Source organism: Macrobrachium nipponense, chromosome 27 (genome assembly GCF_015104395.2).
Source record: "Macrobrachium nipponense isolate FS-2020 chromosome 27, ASM1510439v2, whole genome shotgun sequence".
Lineage (NCBI taxonomy): Eukaryota > Metazoa > Arthropoda > Malacostraca > Decapoda > Palaemonidae > Macrobrachium > Macrobrachium nipponense.
The window spans coordinates 10,948,459-10,972,137 of NC_087216.1; the positions used below are offsets into that span (position 1 = coordinate 10,948,459).

The 23,679-nt window shown below is 39.2% G+C and overlaps 2 protein-coding genes across 2 annotated transcripts in view; one reads left to right on the top strand and one right to left on the bottom strand.

Annotated features, from left to right (window-relative positions):
• LOC135200503 (pseudouridylate synthase RPUSD2-like) overlaps positions 1-23,679 on the bottom strand; it is a 258,696-nt gene that overhangs the window by 14,279 nt on the left and 220,738 nt on the right. The gene's annotated exons all lie outside the window — the stretch shown is intronic.
• On the top strand, positions 6,489-7,453 carry LOC135200824 (pseudouridylate synthase RPUSD2-like; the record flags this gene model as incomplete). The annotated part of the gene is given in 2 exon segments (XM_064229498.1): positions 6,489-6,685; positions 7,261-7,453. Coding segments are annotated over 2 exon segments (275 nt in total), but the record flags the coding sequence as incomplete, so codon positions are not given.

The window sequence follows — 23,679 nt, forward strand, 5'->3', positions numbered from 1 at the left end:
CCAACTCTTGATTAGATCTTCATGGATACTCTACTAATATTTCATACATCAGTGCCAAATTACATCTGAAGAGGGAAGGGGGCACTGGATTTTATGATGAATGGGTTTGTAAAATCATTGTTAATAAAACTTCATTCATCATAAAATGGCATGAATTATCACTGGGTGAAGCCAAGAAAGGAAGATGAAGCTATGAGAATTCTAGTCTTAGGAAATCAGGGGGAACTGACAAGGGCAAGGCAAAGGATCACTTACAAGTAAAGGGACTGCAGTGGAAGAAGAACCCAAAGGACCTGGAAATTATACATCTCCAAAGGGCCAGACAGCTGAAGAATAAATGAAGAGGAACAGGAAGATGAGAGATGAGATGAAAGTACAAGCCATGAAAATAGGAGCCAAAAGAATATAAATTCAGTACTACCTAGAAGTGTTGGTTGGGATGAGACATGAATCAAGTTCATCTAAAATGTAGGTTCTTTATTAGCTAAGGTTACAGTACAAGGACAATACATTTGAGCAACTGAAATCGGGGAGGGGAAGTGGCATACTGCTACACATTGGATTTGAATGTGTTCAGTTGTATAACTAGGATGCAAAAATACAGTATACATTGACAAATACATGTTACAAGTAGATTATAGTACATACACCTTCCCCTTCACGCTTAAGCATGGAAAATTGGGAGATCTACATGGGGTTGTTGGAGGACTCTTGTGTACATGTAAAGGTTTACAGGGATGTGAGGTAAAGGGTCAGTGCCATAGGATGGTACTAGGTACAGGGATCGTTGGTTCCTCCAGTATACTCATCTGCTGGGTAGACGTACCTCATAGTCCCTTGACCTGGCAGGGCTCATGGCTCTCCCAACAGTGAGAAGTTGGATCTTGGAACCTGACTTCTACCCTGGGCAGAGGACATGCATGTTGATTGTATGACCCCTTTACAAGTTCAGCTCTAGTGGCAGCATGGCTATTGCAATCCTCAGCTTTCTTGAGCCATTCCAGTGAGAATGAATGAGGATGAGCAGGCACACAGGAGCAAATGGGTGGACATATAGGATTTATGCAGGGGAGCAGCCCATGAAATTTGGAGTGTTCTGTCATTCCAAGAGGCCATGGTCAAAGTTTTCACAGTTGATGATACTGCAGGGTGCTGTCTTCAGTATAAGATGCTTCACAGCGGCCTTGGCATGGCCACTGGACTGCGGGCAATGCGGAGAAGTAAGGAGATGATGTACTCCCCATCGCTTCATGAAATCCCTGAATTCACGGCTGGTGAATTGAGCGAAGTGGGACACCAACTTCCCTAAAATATCTGCAGAAGATCCTTAATGTTACAGAGGTGGTAGTGTCACAGTAGCATAGGACAACCACAGGACAGCCAGAAAGCCTGTCAGTCACAACAAGGAATGACTTCCCTGTGACATTGAAAATGTCCTCTGACACAGGCTCAAAGGGCCTAGTAAGGTGGTTGCCATTTCAAGTTTCCTGCTGGAGGCTGGGTTGTAAAACCTGGCAAGGCTCACAAGTCTGAACTATACTTGCAATGTTGAGTTGATTCCTGGCCAGTAAACAATCTGTAATGCCCGTGGCTTTGTGGCCTCTATTTCTCTGTGCCTGTCATGGAGTCTTGATGAGTGCAGCAGTATAGGGCGCCAGGAACTACAATCCTTGCTACATAAAGTACACGTTCGTTCACTGTCGACTGAGATGCTATCCTGTAGTTTCTGGTTTCTAGAATGAGAGCAACGAATTATGTAAGTTGTAACAATTTGTAGGAAATCCTGAGAGCATGCAGTCTCGAAGACAACTGTACAATTTGTCCTCCCTCACTGAGGCATGAAGATCTTGAATAATCTTATTGGCTTCCTGGAGTGAGGCATTGTCTTCTTGGGCTGCTGCAAAACAGTGGCGATGGTCCTGATGTAATTCCCAGCCTCAACACAGTTGGTTTCATCCTATGGTGTGAGCTAGCTGATGGGGGCATGCAACAGGGTGTTGGATATGCCAAGTTACTTGCCAGTATGCCACATGGCTGTGAACAGATAAGGTGAGATTTTCTCCTTGAAAAGTTGTAATTTGGGATTCTCGACCACATCCAAATTGTAATGGTTGAGAATTGGCACCCATGGGCGATGGTCTGTCATCAACGTAAAATATTGGAGGCCTGTCGGGTATAATTTGCCTTTGGACAACTAACTGGCATAGTGTGTTTTGGCATCTGCGAGGAAACAAGAGCCACACTGTACTAAGTGGAGTGTTCCATTGCTGTGGTCCTGTAGAAGGGCATATCCTAGATCATTGAGTTGACAAGCATCAGTTTGTAGGATAACTGGGAGGGCTGAATCAAAGGAGCCAGGCAAGGACTGGTTGTCTCTTGGGGCTCATAAGGGGTCTGATAGGCTAATTGGTTCATTTGTCCTAAGAATGACCAAAGATCTGTAAAATTCATTGGTGTAGGGAAGTCCTTGATTACTGTTACTTTGTCAGGGCCAACTGAAAAGCCTACTTTGGAGATCTGAAATCCACAGAAGATAACACTGGAGCAGCGACCACAAATGTGTCCTGGTTAAGTGTGATGCCAAACTTGCAGCAACTTTGTCAAAATCTCCTAGATTCGTTATAGGAGCTGGAGAAATCCTCGTTGAACAGCAGGATGTCATCGACTACCTTAACACAATTCTGGACACCTTGCAGAGCCTTGTCTCCTCGAAGCAATATGTGCCTCCTGAGGCCACAAATCCCACTGGACCTCTGCAATGCTGGAATTGGCCATAGGTGTTATGATTCTGGTTAACTTTTGATCCTCCACTGCAAGTTATATTTGCCAGTACCACCCGTACATGGCATCTGCAGTAGTGAAGAACTTGGCCTTCAAATCAATGTTGCAACACCAGAGGGTGACGGGTGGACTGGATGTTTTATTTGGCTGTTGAGGTTTTTTATGTCAGTGGTGAGTCCTTGGGGCTATTACGACAGACTGATAACACCAGTCTGAGGGTTCGTACCAGCAGGCTTAATGATGCCGAGATCTACCATGAACTCTAGCACTGCCTAGATTTGTTCCCTGAAGGCATATGGTATCTGACAAGTACATTGGCAGCAAAAGGTACGTAATCTTCCTTAACATGGATTTGCATAGGGGGTCCTTCCATCAGCTTGAGTGGGGCTTTCTTCAGTTCTTCCTTGGAGAACAACACGTCCTTAAACTCGCACAAATAAAAAAAAAGTGAAAGTGGTGGCATGAATAGGCAGCTTTGAATACCTTTGACATGGGTTAACATCCAGAATAGGTTTGGGAAACTCGACAGAATAATGGCCAACTCTTTACAATGGCTATATGACAGCAGTAGTGTTCGGACACCTTCGTGAACTTGGATTCTCGCTTAACAGGCTCTCTCAGCTAAGGTAAGAGTGGCTATGAAGAATCCTAAGGCAGGTGTCACTGTAGAGTGAATAATCGTCCCATCGATGTTTCCATTCGTAAAAAAATTGAGAAGTTGCTTCTGGGTGATTGTTTTCTGTAAAGGGGTGCTGACGAGGGTCACTGCACCCTCTGGTGTAGAGGTAGGAGCTGCAGGTGTGAAGGAGGCCCACTGGGGCTTCCTGTAGTTGCTTGCTATATGAGGGGACTAGCATTTGCAGAAAGGCATTGTAGCAGTCTGCTTCCTGTTACCTGCAAATTTCATCTCCCTCTCTCTATTGTTGGACCCTTAATTCTTCCTGGTTTCTTCATCTCACTCTTTTCTGTCTCCTTTCTTCTTCTTGTCTGATCCTGCATGATCCTCCATTCATGATTTCTCCAAGTATTGTATGAGCAAAAGGAAATTGGCATATTGTAGTATTGTCATCTAGGGATGGAGAGCGGGTGGGGACTGTGAACGGTAGACAGGATCTTTTGAATGCCAGGCTGGTGGGGTGTTATCACGTTAGTCCTGAGAATGTGGAATAATTTTCTGTACCAGAATTGAGTTGTACAGTAATGATCCTAAGGGTACTCGTAAACAGGGTCCATTTATGCTGAAGCATTCCATTTGACCTCCTTCCCAACAGAGAAATGATGCAGTGTTAGCAGGAAACAGTATAACTGGACACGGTAGCTTGAGTCCTCTTACGGGAGAGTACACATGCCAAGTCTGCAAAGAGCAGCCTTGGAAACAACATAACTTTCAGTTTAAGAGCTTGGTAGAAAAACAGTGTTCAGGACTGAAATTCTGTGTGTGCTGGACTCCCTGTGGATGTTTGAAGAAACCCCTGAAATTCTTTGCTTTCCACTTATTATGTAGCATTGGTCAGGAAGTCTTTTGTTGTGGTGGTCTGTGCAAGGTCTCATCTTATGCTGTTGATGACTGACAGAAACCCTTCTAGGCCATATTCTGCCACATAAGCATCTTGCAGGTGCAATGAAAGTCTCAGAAACAAAGTCCATGACAACTAAGAAGGAAGAATCAGCCTCCATTATCCTGCTGCCTTTTCATCATCCCTACCCTAGAGAATGTGTCATAAAGAGCCAGCAGTGGAAAGTCTCCAGGCCCTTTGGGGAATGCAACAGTAAATCTACAGAGGTCAATGTTTACCAAGTACATACCTGTATATACTACAGTTTCAAACGAATCAACTACTGCATGTGTAAAATAATGGATTAGCAATAAACTTTTCTGATAATGGGAAGTATTACAGACAAGGAACAATGGTGTGCAAAGGAAGAATAACCACTGTTCAGTCACAGTGGAAAGTTTCCTTAACACTCGAAACTACAGTACCTTCTGGATGTAACAGTATAGCACTAGAGCAACCTACGAATTGACAATCCTGATGTATGGCACTGGAAGCAACCAAAGAATTGACAATGTAATTAATGTAGCGATAGAGATACAATACCTTCACTAATCTAGGGGCATATGTGTAAAGAAAAAGATAGAAAAAAAAAAAAAACATTTTGGGGATAAAAAACAATGTATGTGATGATAGATAAAATTTCCCCACTAATTTATGAGAATATTGTGTGTAAAGGGGAAAAAAATTAATTAAAATTTTTTCACTAATCTATGGGAATATTGTATAAAGGAAAAAAAGAAAAACTTATTTTGCGGATAATGGGCACATTGTGTGTAAAGAAAAAAAAATTATTAGAGAGAGAGAGAGAGAGAGAGAGAGACTGAGATTCTCCCATTACACTAGGATAAATAGCTACAATATCCAATTGGAAGGATAGTGCATAAGACACATTTACCATAACATCATTCTTTATGGAAGTATTTTGGTCATTTTACAAATTATGATAATAAATAATCACTTTTCTATTTGTTTATTGTTACGAGAACAACCATGTTATGTTGTAGCCTATCATAGAGTTTTAAAGGTTTAAAACAGTTGCTAAAACTAAATACGTATAACCTAACCAGACTGTATAGCACTAAAATCTAAACTCAAACCTTAAAGGAAAGTATACAGGGAAGTACATTATAGGACAATTTAGGAATTATACAGAGCACCTTACAGTGAAGTATATATTAAAACAATCTGGGAATTATGCAGAGCCAAATAGTAAGAGTACATTAAAACTTGAAAGTAGACTGCATGTTGTTAACGTAAACATTTTGTTTACTAACATCCAGTATTATATATTATTATCTCTTATTAACATTTGAAAATTGAGTTAAATATTAAACAATTATTACTTTATATAATACATTATATACACAATAGTGATTTTGGTCAAAATTTAGATCAAGTTGATGAAATGCTGTGTCTCCAGTAGCAAAATTTATATACACAATATTCCTATGTTCAGCTAAAAAATTAAACTTAATGCCTAACATTATATATCCTAATGGAAATATATTACACTGCTATGCTTACTGTAAGATTTAAGCTACTGGAATTTTGACCAAACTGCTGTACAACTGGGATTGCCAGACTAATAAATGCTGTACCAATGGATTTTTGTACTGTAGAAACTGGAGGTGCTTTCAGGATAAAGTTCATTTAAATCAAATTTAAATTAAGAAGATTCCAAAAACCAAGGCAAAGCAAAGCCAGGGAGCTATTCAATGTAGCACTGACAAAATAGACAAAAAAATTAGGAGGTATCTACTCATAGGTCAAAGGCATGCATGGCTGAACAGCCAGTTTTAGCTGTACAGCTTCTGTTCTGTATACAAGACAAGAATATAAGGTGCCTACCTCAGTGAATTGAAGGAAGGAAAGTTGACAGAACACAAAGTAAAATGAATGCCATGAAGCAATATTGAGAATCATAGAGAAACAGTACCAGTGCTGCAGTTAGCAACTATGCTGAGCATGATGATGATGTACCAAGCCATAGTATGAAAATGAAAACTGCATTTTTCACATATATTCATTTATATAACCAATTTTATTACACTTCTCTCCTCTGTGAAACTGACTTTTGCCAGAAAGTAAAATAAATTGACCAACTTGATTTTCAAAGTGGAATTCCACCCTAATTTGTTCTCAACATTTCAGGTTGCAACAGTGGGTTGGTTGGAAATGACTCTACTAATGTTGTATCTGCAGGTACACAAACAAGTGAAGGAGCAAGAGATTATAGTTACCAAGCTCGCCTTATGACGGTTGATGAACATTGTTACGAGTGTAAAGTGAGGTATCGTGATCCAAAACCCAAAGATTTGGTTATGTATCTACATGCTCTTAAATATTGTGTAAGTATACTCTTTGTTTGTATATAGAAAGTTACTGCTTGCAGAAAATCTGATAACTGAAGTCTTTTCCTCACCTAAGTTAGTTATCTTCTTGGTTCCTTTGGACATAGACAGGATTACTAGGAAACTTAAGAATGGATTTCTAATATTATTTTCAAGGTTCCCTTTAATTTATTGAACACTTGGCTACATTCTGGTTTTGCCTCTGTGCTTCACTTCATGGTTTTGCTACTATATGTATTTAACATGAAAATTATAATTTCCTTTATTAGTTAAAAACAAAAAGTTATACAGAGTACATAATTGGGTAACCATACTAACTGCCTTGGCAGAGGTAGTTATTCCTGGGTGCCTTTTGTTGTATATCCATGAGATAACTGTAATTTGTCATTAATCTTCTTTAAAAAAATCTAAAAACCAAAGATAATTTTTTTCTGAACTATTTAGAAAAAAAAAACAGGGTATTTCCTTGTTAATCTTATATTCTGCCAAACAATAACAGTTTACTTACCTTTAAAGCTTCACATACCCTGTTTTTTTATAGAGTATATGTAATCATGTATGCTTGCTTTCAGGGTCCTGGTTGGCAGTTTGAAACAAAGTTGCCTGAATGGGCTAATGAACAATGGAGGGAGCCAGAAGATGAACAATGAAGTCTGTGAAAAGGAAAAAAATAATTGTACATAATCTAAACATTATTTCAATGATGAACACTGTCAGAATTTTGCAAAGGCACATAATTTATAACATTTCAAAAAGTGTTTGTTGCAGCGTGATGTTTTGAGTGTGAGAAAATGCAGCTGCAAGTTTGGGATAGTAAAGAATACCTCAAAAACTTGGAAAAGAAATCACCTGTGGACCAACTGAACAATGATCTGTATTGAGTACAATTTGAAACCTCTTCATTGTGCATTGTCCTTTGTTAAGAAACCCAGATCATAAACTGTATTGGCCATTCCGAGAAGTATCTAAATAAACTGGTGTGGCAGTATTAGAGTGGTTGTTATATGGTAGTGTGACATTATTTTGAAAAAAAGGAAAAAGAAAATAAAATGTTAATTCACTGTTGTTAAATAAAAATATTAAAGGAGTTGAACTGCTGTTTTGGTATTAATATACATTCAGTGAAAGTGATGTTAATACTGTACCATAAATGCTATTATATGAGAATTTTTTAAGGTTATTAAACTTTTAAAGACAGTATAGTATACAGCATAGATTGCCTGGGATAAGCCATGACCAGATATGTAAAAATATAGGACTTGAATGTTTGCAAAACACTCTGTCTCCATGGCTTAGACCAAATTTTCCACACCCCTCAGTGTCATTGTCATGATGTTACTTTCATCCTTCATAGAATCATTTGTAGTATTTGACATGAATTTTCATATTACATTTAATGAAACTACATTCTGTAAACTTTTCATACATTGACTGAGAGGGAAGGAATCATGACTAGTTGATAAGAAGAGTTATTTAGAAGGTAAAGTACTTATTTATCCATGTTGACTTATGTTATTGCAGCCAGTATACAAATATGTACAAGCATTACACTTTTGTGGAGAGAAAGCAATGGTGGTGTTGTGTGCTGTGTAGAAAGGCTGTCCCCTTGGTCAAATGGGATTCTGTGGTTCTCTTACACATCACACAGCAGCACTGACATCGCATGCATGGTGTCAGGTATATTGCCATCTTTGTTAGACATCCCCACCCCCTTTCCCCAACATACTGACTGCTCGTGATTGTAATGTGCCGTCAAGGAATCCTGCAAGCAGGGTTGTAGTGAACTAGTAGAGTTTACGTGCTTGGCACTTTGTTAACAGCACATGTTAAAAGAATTAAAGGAAATTTACATTTAGCATTAAATTTAAATATCATTGGAATTTTTTTCACTTTTCTTTATTCTATATATTTGACAGTCTTTGACTGTGCAGTTAATTGTAGAACAAAGAAATTGACAATTGGACAAATTAAAAGAAAAGTGGGCTTCTCCTGATTAACAATGCATGCATGGCTCGGATGCCTTCTATGCTTAGTAAAATCATAGAGGTCTGTTGTACAAATTGTATTATCTAGGTTAAGATTACATTAAATGTAAAATTCAATTTTCATGTAAATACAAGTGATCTTGTATATTCGCCATACATTGTAGATATCTGTTGAGCGGGTAGGCCATAGTTTCTTTCTTCTAAAATATTAAAACCTTCTGTTAGAAACATTAGGTAGCTCTTTTAAGATAAGTCTGCGTTATAGGTGATATTACTGCTTTTAAAGACTTTCAATACACTACTACTACTAGGTATTGACTAGTTGTGTGCATTGATTTTAGAATAGTTCTTTATAGGATTTTGTTTTATGCACAATACTGTACCAAATTAGTAGGTACGTATGTAATTTTCAGTACAGTACAGTATTTGAAGATTTTTGTGATACAGATGAAATCTGCATAAAATCCAACACCATTGTTACAGACAAGTGAGACTCATTCCCATTCAAGTTAACTTTCAACATTTTGTCCGTTGAAAGGTTAGCATACAAGGTTTTTGCAACCCGATGCAACACGAGTGAATGACAGATACATGTTGAGGAAGAAATTCATTAAAATTTACAGGAAATGAGTAGTAGAAGAATCCTCAGACTGTGATGCAGCTTGTCTGTCCAGTACAACTATTTTGAAATCAGCCTTTTGATAAATGCTGAATTATATAGAATTTGTTATATGAGGTCTTTTAACTTAGTGCCATGTGATGACTTGTAAGGTAATTTAGCCTCACAATTATATAGTATTAATCATTAAAAACTGAATACTACTATGTAAATGAATCAAGAGACAGTAGTTGAGTTGTGGAGACTGATATCCTGCTGAAGCTGATATTAATAGAATGGAATTCCCCACATGTATCTGTTAGCTAGCTTTACAATGCTAGAGCTCAATGCCATGTACTTGGCCAGATTAAGGCTGCTATATTAGGCCAGGAGTTGGCCTGAGTAATATTAGGTTGGTATGCCTGCTCCAAAATATGCCTTCCCAACTTTTCTACTGGTTTCTGAGCCTTATACTAAGATATCATTCTTAGTAACAAGTAGCTCTTTCTCGAACTGTGCCTTAGATCATCATTGTAATTAGGAGTCCTGGCGCTCTACCGTAGCTTGCCCTAACGCCTGCAGCCACATGCTAATGAATGGTCTGGAACAGTTACTTTTAACTTTCAACCTGGTGGATCTAGTTAGGTAATGCTGGCAGCTACAGTGGAGTGGCTTTGTTAGACTCGGCCTTTGGTAGACACATCAGAAGGGTATAATAATAATAATAATAATTATAATAACAATATTACTGATAGAATTGTTGCCTTCATTTTGTACTTGATAGAGCACCCGGTCAGTCATTATGACCGTGAGTTTGTTTCTGGCCCATTGGGAGATGTAATGATAATGTATTGGCATTCATTCGCATACATTAAATACATTGAAATGCTTTTTGTTATTTGCTCTGTATACATAAAAACAAAATTATCATAACAAGTGTTTAAAGCCAAAATTTCCTGTTTTAACACATTAAATTTTTAGGCATATAACAAACTTTAAGGTGCTGTGGTTTCAGGAAGAAATACAGTCTAATAGTAGCAATAAAGTCATTAGATAAATTTAGCCCCAAAAAAGATAATTGTAACTGAACTTTGTTGATCAAGTCAAGAGAAGCCAGGTAGAGTAAATGAATAAGCCCTGTAAATACATTTTGCTTTAGGAAATATTTTAGCATTTATTTACAAGTATTACTCTATGTACGTAGAAAAATCTCATGATGAGTATTTCCCACCGTAATACACAGAATTGTATAGCTTTTGACTTAAGTCCCTACCTCGATATCCTAGACATATAATTCTTAGCTCATAAGGCATTTAGACATTTTTGTTATAGATTTAATTTAACTGTAATGGGAAAAGGGACAAGCACAATAAGCTAATTACATACAGTAGTCTGATACTGTTGTAAAATAATTGCCTTTAAATTTGTTACTTTCATGTATATTTATTATGTATGAGATGTACAAGGCAGAGAACCTGAAGACAATATTGGTCAACTTAATATCAATGGTAATTTTATTAATGTGTATCAACAGTTTATATTATAGTTAAAGGACTTCTTTTCTTACTAGTTTTTATTGAGATTCAGTCTGTGCTTCTTACAGAATGATTCAATAAGGAGTTGAGAACTGCTGATACCATTCTTATCCTTTTGGCCACTTTTATGGAATAGGTTAATAACTTAAAGTAGAAGAATGTCACATGTAATCACTTTTCATGATAGGGGCTAGGTTTTACCTTGGAGCCAGTCATGAGCAGATATGTTGCCATTTTTCAGATAGGAAGATTTTGGAGATCCTTAAAAACAGTCCAAAGACAGACAGTTTTACCTTGTGGGTGCATATCAAGTTAGAATGAATAGCTTAGATATAGGAGATCTATTATGGAGCTTAGTGAACTTATGTAACGGAGAAGTAAGTACTATACAGAGCTTCGGTACTGAACTTACCTGTGAACAATTCATATCTTGTATAAGCAGTTAGTTTATATTGACACTGTTTTACTCCTGCCATCCTGTATCATGGTCTACATGGTGAAGCAGTAAGCCCCTAACCTATCCATCGATATGCGACAGTAGCAGCAGCATTAATTTGTTCTCCTTGGTAACATTCCCATTGGACCAGCTCAGGAAGATATCCCCTTCACTGGCACTTACCCAATATTTACATTTGTTACCTACATAAAAAATAAAATTAACATTAATTCTGCATATACAGTATGTCTTCAAATGTGTGTGTTTGTTTATATTTATGGCTTAAAAAAACATCAACAAAACCAAACACAGAAACACCACCAAGTAATTATGAAAGAAACACAGTCTACAATGAATGCAAAAAATTTTTAAAGTCAAGTTATATGAATCATTAAGGACAGTAAAATTATACATGCATGCATACACATATCAGTATCATATTGACTAAATTTGACTAAAAACAAAACATGGTTTTACTAAGGCTGTAACCAATGCTTCCTGTTATTTTAAACACTTTAAAATCACCTACCACTTTAACAAGTAGCTGGTGTAATTAAATCATTAGTACAGGATTTACCTTTTATTGTTCTATTTTCACATTTTAAGCCAGTTTTTCTGTTTACATTTGCAATTCACCATCACATGGCTCACTATGAACACTTATACCTGCAAATTCCACTTAACCATGTAGGGGTACAGGGGGAGTGGTTAACCTGCACTTGTTTCATAATTTCCCTTTTAGATTTCTTACTGCATCCCTGACTTCCTCTTGAAAATTCCAACAAGTTCCAAGATGACAGCGTTGATCGTTGTCTGGTAGTGCTGTTAGTAATACTAACACCCTTGAGCCTCTGCATATTCAATCTCAGCTTTTTTTTTTTTAAATGCAAAGAAGCAGATCAAATAGAGCAGAGACAATTGTTTTTTTAGTAGTTTTACATTGTTTGACTTATCTCAAGTTTATCCTTAATGAGGCTTGATCTCCTCTAAAACCCTCTTCAAGTTAATCTTATGAGGATTGACTCCTCTAAAACCCCCTTTACTCTAAGTTACTTTCACCAGGACCTCTAACTCCCCATTTTGTATCTTGTGTCGGGTACCAAGAGACTTCCCTTTGATTCACATCTGAACCCTACATTCCTCAACAAGGGCTTTTTACTGACAAGTGCATATTAATCTTGAATTGTTTTGCTTATTTTGCATTTCACTTGAAGATTAGCTAACCCAAGCAGTGGTGTAAAACCCAAGTCTCCAGTGCCTGCTGATACAAAAGTCCCATAGATTTACCTGCCTACAGTTGGGTCTTTTCATCTTCAATATAATCTCTCACATAGTAACTACATTTTCACAAAAAATAATAATCTCTAATACAAAGATGTTATTATTCTGAAAGTACAGTTATTTTCCTTATTTATGAGTTTAAGTATTTATCACTTCCAAGTCTGTTCCCTCTTGCTTTCAAAAAATTTATTTTACAAAAACTTTCACTTTAAGAAGATTCAAAGTAGATATTAGACTTATTTCACAAGATTCAAAGCAAATGTGTTATTTACTTCACAAGTATTTACGTACATAATAGGTAGTGTCAAAAATTCACCCCTGAGAACTGGATACACAAACGTTTTCCTTATATTTAAATAAATTTGGAACACTTGGCACCTTAAAGTACTGATATTTCTTGTTATTCTCTTAATTAAATGGCTTTATAATGATGTACAACCACTATTCTTCAGCTGGAAGTAAATCTTTGTTATGTAGGTGATGCGAAGCAAAGCAAGGTAAAAGTGGACTAAATAATTAAAGTGACCGACTGATTTATGTAAACCAACATCAAAATGGCTATGGTCACAGACACCAAAAAACCTATTAGAAGACCATGTTTTGTATTTCCACTTTCACACAAAAAAGCCACCTATACAAATGAAGAATATGCAATCCAATTTTGTAGGCCCTGTTTGTGTAATGTTAAGAATTATGTAAATAATGGGTAGGAACAGACTGGGAGGTCCACATCATCATGCTCTCTTCCTTATTTTGGCCACTGATACATGATCTATGAGAGGCTATAGTGCATCTTTATTAGATGCCGTACTATAAAATTTTCAAGCCAATCAAGCCCTCGAATGCAGTTCGACACCAGGTACGTGAGTGTTTGTGTGTGTGTGTGTATCTGCAATAAGAAGACAACTTTGGAGTCTTAAGACACTTATGTCATTATGCTTGTAGGCTAGAAACAGTACAGAACTTTCGAGACAGAGATGTACTTAATGTTAGTGTTGTGATACTTTATTTAAAATAAGTAACTCTTCAGTAATATCATTAACAATGTAAACAAATGTGAGCTTCAGTGCCTAATTTCAGCTGTTTTATATTTCCATGCTGTGCATAATGCATTACCTAGTTAATATAACCTGAAAAAATTGATACTTTAGTGCATTTTAAATCTGTAGAACATGTATAATATTTGGTGCTTTAAGCTAAATTATATTTCACTGTTATGCAAAATACTCAGAATATCTGTAACACATTTGATCTTGGTTGAGGAAACTATTCTCCTAAAGATCTAAAACATAAAATTATCATGGGTTAAAAATAAATCTTAAATACAGCTCCCCTCAAAACATTTCAAACTATTTACCTTAATATTTTGAGTAAAAGGTTTTATTACAGCCATATAATTTTCACAAAATATCATTAACTTAGGTTCTAGTTGTCTCTTTAGTACCTGCTTTTAAATGCTGATTATTTTTTGTTGTTGTGGGACCAATGTCACCCAACATTACTGTAGATAGTATATGCTTTTGCAAGACCTCATACTTATAAATCTTTTAACCTGACAGCTTGGGGTTCGAATACTGTATATGTTTCAACAGTTCTTTGTACTAAAAAGGTCCAGTCTCAGTTGACCTAATACAAATTTCCTGTTACTGATAAAACCACATATGTTACATACTTTGCTATACAACCTACTGCATATCTTAAACATCTTTTTGATATGGATGTCTGTTGTTGCTCCAATCAAATTTTTCTTTTCTTCATCTATATAACATTTTGTGTAATGCACAAACTTATGAATGTTTATTTACAAGTATTAGTATGTGTTTCTCTTCTGTATTGCATGAGTATTTATCCATTAAAATAATTGTATGTGCAATAAGCATAATTTAATGTCATGATGTTTTATCAATTATCTAATTGTTGCATCTTCATTCAAATATAATGCAGATGGATTTTGTGAGTTTTAGTATTATGGTATAGTAATGGAATTTTAAAGTCTTCATTCTTTACTTTAGCATTACTGTTGCACTTTTAGAATATCCATGGGTTCCATATGAACTTAACAGATGTATGACAAAGTGATAGAGTATGTTTTTTCTATATTTTTGCGCCTTTATATTTAATATTTTCCTCACTGATAAAACAAGGTACTATTCTATTATAGAGTTTATCAAGTAATTCAAACCAACAAACCTAACACAATTCAACGGTTTTACTTGCCTAGCCGAAATTATGTTACTAAATATTGAATTTGAGGATAAGTTATATCATATCTATCAACTTAAAAGTTAGAAATCAAATATTCATTAAATTTTAAAATGAGTTACTGACAAAATTTAATTTAGTCTTTTCAAATATTAGCCATTCATTGTTAAATTATATAAAATTCCAGTTAACACTATTAAAAGACTAATTGTCAAGTAGTACTTGAATATATACACTGTCCTCTCCTTGAAAGACAAACCAACAGCAAACGATATTTGCAAATATATTAGATTAAATTTCTTCATTTAGCTTTGAAGCAAAAGCTTTTCATTGTTCAGCCAATTCTCATTAAGCTAAAATCTGTAGCCTTTCAGACAAAAATCAAATGTATTTTTTCAAGTTTTCTATACATCATTTAATTTCATTTTCACAATAATTTTGTTTACTTAAAATGAATACATAACTTAAAAGTTGTAGAACTAACTTTGTTCTGATTCTCAGTTAACAGTACATACCTACCTTATTATTTCAGTTTGACAGTAATTTAGCATGAACAGGAGTAGCACTTAAATAGATGTTTTTAACAACTGCTCTAGGTTGACCTGTTAAGGGATTTATGAGCCTTAAATTTTCATTATGTATTTCCAAATTTAGTTGAATTTCTTACTCAACGATACACATGAAAGTATCTATATATATATCATCTGCATATCAGTCAATTTAGATTTAGTATGAGATCATTGATCTTAAATAGTTGTGTAGCATAAACAATTGATTTCCGTATGTTTCAGTACATAACTCTAGAATAAAAAAGTAAGCTTATTGGCATGAGGAAGTTACAAGAAAGTACTATAGTATATAGATCATGTAAACAGTGGTCAATTACTAAAAAATAGTGTATTTTTATTCTAGAACTTATAAAATTTGTTTTTTTACAATGTAACTTCAATATTTGGCTTTAGTGCATTGCATGACTGTGGCCAAATAGTGTTTATATTGTAAATGCTTGTTAATAAAAACAAAAAAAAACAAAAAATAAAATAAAAAAAAAAGTGTGGGTCATAAAGGTGCCGTTACCCCTATCATCAGTTTGTGGCTCAGCATTATGTTCTTAAATTTAATTCTAACCCTTATTGATAATATTAGATTAAACCTCCTGAACTTGTACCATATCTCAACATGTTGCCCTATGTAATTTCATTGTTGAAATTTATTCAGTCATTAATAAATGTAACTTCTCTACTTTGGCTTTTGCAAGCACAAATTGAGGACAGGGTCAGTTGTTCTTCAGATCGTTATCATTTCTTTTTAAACAGTTAAGGGTCTGGTTGTGTTTGCAGTATTGTAAATAGTTGTGGGAATAACACTGTACATTTGAGGAGGAAATATATAGAAAATGTACTGTACTGTTTGGGTCTGATGGGGGTCAAGTGGAAAGTTGTGTGTCCCAGCTACCTATGTATTTTTTTCTCTATTGTTTATTGTTTTTGACTGTACAAGTTTGAATCTGGAGTAAATTTCAGTGTTACATATTGTATTAATAAAGGTTTGGGTGCTATCTTTTCTTTAATTCATTCCTCTTACTCTGAAATTAACTATTGTACTATACTCAAGTTTTGTACAGTGCATGCAAAAATGACAAATTTTTAATATACACAAAACCCAAAGTCTTTTTATATGTATACCTTCCGTTCAGCAGCAGCAGCTAGTCCATTCAGTAAAGCTTGGTAACAAGGTTTTTTCAAATCTGGCAGCGGCCAGTGTGAATAGAAGAGAAAATAATAGAATATACAATTTAGGCCGAAGGCCAAGTGCTGGGACATTGAGGTCATTTCAATGCTGAAGGGAAAATTGAGAGAAAGGTTACAAAGGTGTAACAGGAGGAAAACCTTGCAGTTGGTTGCAGCTTGAGGCTGAGGGGATGCTGCAAAGAACCTTAACTAATGCCTACATTGTACCATGCTTGATGCGCACTGACAGCACTATACCCCCTATTGGGGGCACTATCTCCCCCTATTGGGGGCCAGCCAGTGTGGGGATTACAGGTAACCACCCATGCACACACCTTTTTTATGGAGCCCTACCAGTTTGACAAGAAGAACTGTCTCAGATCATGACAGGGCTTCACCTCCCACTCATAAATGTCTATTTCCAAATCACATAAGGGAGCAGAGTAAGGATGACTCCTGTAAACTCCTATCCATCCCAGCACGCGTGATGTCCCTAGATGATATGGCCTGTGCCTAAGTGTGCAAAATCTTGGCAAGTCTATTCTACCCAACTCCTCTCCTGTTAAAGGAGGGGCAGATGGAGTCGCTTACAGTAATACCCAGAAGTTACGCGAGGTTAGGTTCCAGACCACCTCACATAAGGGGAAGTTTCATGTAATTTTGGTACAGTCTCTAAAAACGCTAATGCTTGCTTCTAGAGTTTGTACCCTAAATAAGGGATTTTGACGTAAGGAAAAATCTATTTCTGGGCGATTGGCTCGTGTCGCCAGCGAAATATCCTTTAATCTATTATTTCTAGGGTAAATGTACTAACACATACCAGAGAATAAATAAATAAAGAAAAAGGTCAGTATAACTGACTCGCTCACCCCCCCAGAGGGTGTCGGTATGAACACTATGGCGAGTGAGACCACTACCACGAGCCAAATGCCAATAGAATTCTCCCACTACAAAATCCCCCAAGAGGAGAGCCGACCCACAGAGTGGGCAGCACCAACTACTACTACTCCATCCCATGCTGCCGACTGCTGCGCCTCTGGTGGCCATCCTGAAGTTAGCAGACAATCTTGGCGATGGGACGGGTAGGGCGGGATTTCGCTGGCGACACGAGCCAATCGCCCAGAAATAGATTTTTCCTTACGTCAAAATCCCTTTTCTGGGCTCAGCTCGTGTCGCTGCGCGAAATCGTACCAGAGAAATAGCACAAGATTGTAAAGAATTGAACAAAATACAAAGAGGTCTCAAATAAAAGATAAAATAAAAATAAACGAATATAATTGCTAATAAGGATACATATACACAGTGATACAAAATAGAAATATTGCTTAAATTACACTTAATTCTAATAATATTTCTTAACTTAAGGTAATATACATATATACAGGAGAAATATGTCATATATGTACAAAATGGTATCTGTGTAAAGCTATGTATCAAAACAATCTAAAGCAATTAATATAAAGTTGAATAAAACAAACTCAATAATAATAATATATAAAGGGATGTATATGACTTAATATACAAAACCCGTAACCATTACAATAAGATGTATCTCCTAGCATAAAAATAAGGAGATGACATCCACGAGATCAATATCCATCATCAAATGTGGGTGTCCCTAGCAAAAAAATAAGGGACACCCACTACATCATCATAAAAGCAGCTAAGACACAAGGTGACCGTAAATGAACAAGGCAGGAATAGACAAACTGTTGGGTGAGGCAGGTAGAAAGGAGGACTGGATCTTCTACTAAAGATTAGTCAGAGTCAGGGGAAACTATGTTCCCCGCTGCAACTGCTGAAAATTTCAGAGCTTCCAAGGACTTTAAGTAATGACGTTTAAACACTGTCGGCGATTTCCATCCAGTATACTTTTTCAACTCATCGAAGTTCATATGTTGGAAATAGTTAATTGAGGTGGCTACTGCCCTGACATCATGTGCTTTTGGGAAAGAGTCAGGATTGGCTTGTTTAATGAAGTACAGGATTTGTTGCCTGATGCCTTTAATAGATAAAGTGCCACCTTTTTCTCTCTTAAAGAGAGGACCCGATGATGATGAGGAGGTCCTAGATAGAAAGGCTCGTAAGGCTGAAACTGGGCAAAGAGATACATCTTGTGGAAGGGGCAGTACCTTCCATGGTTCCCACCTCATCAAAGGATCTTCATTCTTTGCTATAAAGCTACGTTCCGGAGAGTAGCACTTCCCCTGTGGGAAGGAACTGAATATGATCCGGATCTCTGGATAACGCCGACAGTTCTGAAATTCTAGCTCCTGAGGCCAAGCTTAATAAAAATAGGGTTTTTCTTAAGAGAATTATTAAACGAGCATGTGTCATTATGGTTTCTGAAGCCAGCTTTAGAACATCATTTAAGAACATGATACTGACGTAGGCCTTACCGAAGGCCTAAGTCTAGCACATGCCTTGGGAATAGACGAGAAGTAGGAGTCTGTCAAGTCTATGTTGAACCCAAATTGAAAAATCTTTTTCAAGGCTGACTTGTTTGTCGTAATTGTGCTAGCTGCTAAGCCTTTTTCAAATAAGGATCTGAAAAAGGATATAGCTGAATTGATTGTCATGATCCTAATATCTGATTCTTTCAGGAAGGTTGCTAACTTTTGACAGCAGCATCATACTGTCTCAAAGTTGAATCTCTTTTATCGGATTCCAAGAAGAGAATATTCTGAGGGTCAATATTCGCATCCCTTTTTGCTGCAAACTTCATGAAATCCATAAAGTTAGGGTTTTGAGAATCCCTGAGGAAGCGAACACAGTCTTCGTTTGTACTGACTGGGAGAGCCTGGGATTGGGATCCGAAGAGGGCGAAGACCCAGTTCCAGAATGAGAGGGTACCAATTGCTCTTCGGCCAGTCTGGGGCTACTAGAGCCACTTGACCCTTGAATGTCCTGAGTTTGTTTAAGACTTTCATGAGAAGATTCACCGGAGGAAAGACATAAATCTTCTCCCAGTTGTTCCAGTCTAGAGCAAGGCGTCCGTGGCATAGGCCAGAGGGTCCAGGTTGGGGGCCACATAACACGGGAGTTTGTGGTTCGTTTGAGATGCGAAGAGATCCACCTGTAGACCTGGAACTCTCTGAAGAATCCATTGGAACGAACTGTTGTCCAGTGAACCATTCCTAACTCTAGAGGTACTGATCGGGATAGAGCATCTGCTATGACGTTTCTCACTCCAGCTATATGAGTGGAGGAGAGATGCCAACTGAACTTGTCCGCCAGGGAGAAGATGGCTACCATGACGTGATTTAGATGACGTGACTTGGAGCCTCCTCTGTTTACACAATGTACCACCACTGCGCTGTCCAGGACTAGCTTTACGTGGGAGTACTTTGGAGGGCGTAACTTTTTTAGAGTCAAGAACACTGCCATTGCTTCCAGTACGTTTATATGGAACTGACGGAACTGAGGTGACCACGTTCCTTGAACCTTTTTGAACTGGGAATATCCTCCCCAACCGCTTAATGATGCGTCTGTGTGGATGGTGATCCCTGGTGGAGGAAACTGAAGGGGCACTGACAACCGACAAGTTCTTGACTTTCGCCCACGGTCGGAGTCGATTCTTTAGAATCAGAGGGACTGAGGATAATTTGTCCCTGGACCTGACATTTGCTCGTGAGCGCCAGATTCTGGTTAGGTCTTTCAGTTTGGCTTTCATTAAGATGTTCGTCACTGATGCAAACTGGAGAGAACCCAAGATCCTTTCCTGGGATCTTCTTGATGCCAGTTTGTGACTCAGAAATTGTTTGACTGACTTCGCTATTTCCTTTCTTTTGGATGATGGAATCGACAGAGTATGGGAGGATAGATTCCATTGAATGCCTAGCCACTGAAAGTTTGACTCTGGGGTGAGTCTTGACTTGGTCCTGTTTATCTTGAAGCCTAGATATTCCAGGAACTGAATTACTTTCAGTGTTGCTCTGTTGCATTCCTCGACTGTTGAAGCCCAGATCAACCAATCGTCGAGATACACTACTACCATAATCCCTTGCGATCTGAGTTGTTGAACTACTACTTCCGCCAGCTTCGTAAACACCCTGGGTGCTACGTTGAGCCCGAAAGGAACTACCTTGAAGGAGAATGTCTGGTCTCCTATCTTGAAGCCCAGATACGGACGGAAGTGTCTTGCAATAGGGATATGATAGTAAGCGTCTGTAAGATCGATAGAGGTGGTGACGGCCCCACGGGGAAGTAAGGTCCGTACCTGCGGAGATCGTGAGCATCTTGAACTTGTCGCAGCGAATGGCTAAGTTTAAGCGGGACAAGTCTAAGATTACCCTTCTTTTTTTGTGAGCCTTTCTTTGGCACGCTGAACAAGCGTCCTTGAAATTTTAACCTTTTGACTCTCGCTATAGCTCCTTTCTGAAGGAGATCCTCCGCATACTCCGTCAGTTCCTTGGAAGGAAGTTGGCGGAAAGGTCTGGATGGGGGTGGGTTCGTTAACCAGCTCCAACCCAGGCCTTTTGACACAATGCTCTGAGCCCACTTGCTGAAGTTCCACCGGTGGCGAAAGTGAAACAGCCTCCCTCCTACCTGAAATTCCTCATTGGTTCTGGTAGCCTCCTCGGCTCCCCTGAAATGTTTTCCCCTATTAAGGGGACCTCCCGATCCTCTCCCACGAAAGGATCGCTTACCTCTGCCTCCCTTACCGAGCGGTCATACTTCTGTGAAGCTTGACTCTCGAAGGCTTGATTGTAAGCTGGAGAGAGGGCGTAAGAGGTGGAGGGCTGAGGCTGAGGGGAGATAACGTAAATCGGCTGTGATTGAGCCTTTGAGGTGGAAGGTTGGGCTGTTTGCACTAAGGGAACAGCCGGAACTTGCTGAGAAAAGCGTGGCTGCTCTGGTAGGGCTGGAAACGTCTAGGTTTCCTTTGACCTTACCCCTAGCTGCTAGAATCTTGTCGTGCTCTTGGCCGTAAGACCCCAACGGTCCTTAAGGCTCTGGTTCAACCTCGTAGCCTCTGACTGAACCTCCTTCACCATCGCTTCTGGGAAGAGGTCTGCTCCCCAGATGCTCGACGCAAGTAACCTATTCGGCTCGTGCCGAATAGTTGCTTCTTGTAGGACATGTTTCCTACAATTCGTCCTAGCAGTGGCAAACTCAAACATATCTGACTGTACCGTTTGAGTCAGGGATTTGGTCATAAGCTTGAAGAGCGGTTCTGACCCATAGGCTATGGTAGCCACCTCGGTCATAGCCATGGAATTAATAGATCTGGCTAACCGCGATTTGGCGTCAAATTCTGCCTGAATAAGGCTATCTGGAAGCCTAGGTAGCTTCTCACCAAACTGCTCTATAGCACAGTCCGGTTTGAGTTTGCCAGCTGAGAAGGTGTTAGGTAAGTCTTCCCACAATTCTCCGGCTGAAGGAAGTAACGGAGATGTAGGATCTGCTTCCTTCAGTTGAGGCATGGGGTCCCCCTTCTGGGCCGCTGGAATGGTAGACGTCGCGATCTTTGTCCAGGAAAGGGAGCGGGAGGGGTGGGACTCTCATCCATCGTAAAGATCGTAAAACGGACTCTTGAAAGGTTGGATTTTCGTATTGGAACAATCCATGTCCTCTAGACACCTGAGCCATTCTCTCTGAGCCTGGTCACGTGAATAGAGGACTGTCTCCTTTGGTACTTTATCATCCCGAGTCATGGCTGAGGCGGTGAGCCTTGCGTAGCCGATGAACGGAGGCTGAAGGTCTTCCGGGTAGAACTCGAAGTCCTCGATCCTCCGAGTTCCACATTCCGGGATAGAAATGAGTCCGTCTTGGAAGGGGGCGTATGACGCACTCTCCAAGGGTTGTTCATTGAGAACGGAGGTAGAGAGTCATACGGGGGAAGCTGGCCTCCACCTGTATTGAAAGGTGGAGGAGAGGCTAGAGGAGCTTGGCTCAGTCCGGCTATAATGCTGTCTTGAGAGGTAATCCTGTCCGACAACCGAGAGATCATTTGTTCCATGCTACTTTTCAGAGACCCAACCAGGTCGCCCACCTGTTGTAACAGACCAGCATTGGAGTCCAAAGCCGGAGCTGCTGCGGAGGTGGAGGGGTGGCTCTGAATTGGAACCAAGGGTAGCGGAACTGACGACTCCGCCGGAGTGTGAGATCTCTCTCTGGAGGATTTACTCCTCGAGGACTTAGAGCCGGACCCAGAAGCTTTAGATCTCTCTGCTCCGGGATTCCTAGCCGGAGACTTACGAGAAGAGGATGACGCCGAAGCCGTCTTCTTAGATGACGACGACGTCTTCGTCAAGGATTTCACTGCTTGACCCTTGACCTTGGGTCTAACTGAAGCGTCAGGAGGAGTATATAATTCGTTACCCCGTAAAGCCTTGGAAGGATGGAGAGGTTGCAGGAGTAGAAGAAGCAGTTGCACCAAGGGTATCCCTTGGGTGTCCACCTTACCTACCTCGACCAACAGGTCGTCCACACCTACCATAGGTTCTACATTAATATCCAACGTCGCGACTTCCGCGAGATGTCCGGCCTTGGTCAGTCAATGAGGCAGCCAGCTGTTGCTGGATGAAGGCGATAGTCGGGGCCGCCTCTACTGGGTCGACGTATCCTGTCGCCTTGCCTCCGGGGGGAAGATTAGTACCGCCAACCGTTTCTCCAGGATGTAGGGCATACCCTTGGCGGCGTTCTTCCCGAAACCGCCGACCCAGGCCCGCAGGGTTGCCAGTGCGGTATCCCTCACGGCCGGCGCCTGGAAGAGAGGGTATTGATTAGATTTAAGAATAACTTAAAACTAAAGCAACTAATTAAAGCATAACTTAAAATTATAGGGGCTATAAGGCCCCTTGAATTTACCTTAAGTTAGAGTGATTGATGTAAAACTTAAGCACTATAACAGATGAGGACCAGCTACCGGAGATGGAATACTTACCCCGTCTAAAAGCTGGCTCACCAGATCGTAACATATGGTACACGTTTCATGGTACCAGACCTGGACGTCCCGTGCGGAGTCGCGCATGGAGCATGGGACCGGCAAACTTCGTGTCCACATGGGTCTTGAAGTGTGGCGGCGCATCCCGGATGCTCACAGTTGGTGGTCTGTAAGAGAAAAGACACATGAGTATCTTAAAGAATATCACTTACAGGCTAAAGGACAGAAGAACTCCGTTGCATGCCGGAGCTCGGAAAAAATTTGGGCATAGCCCCTCCCTTAATCGCCTGAATAGGCTATAACCCCGGAGGTATCCGGTGAAACATGAAGGGAGG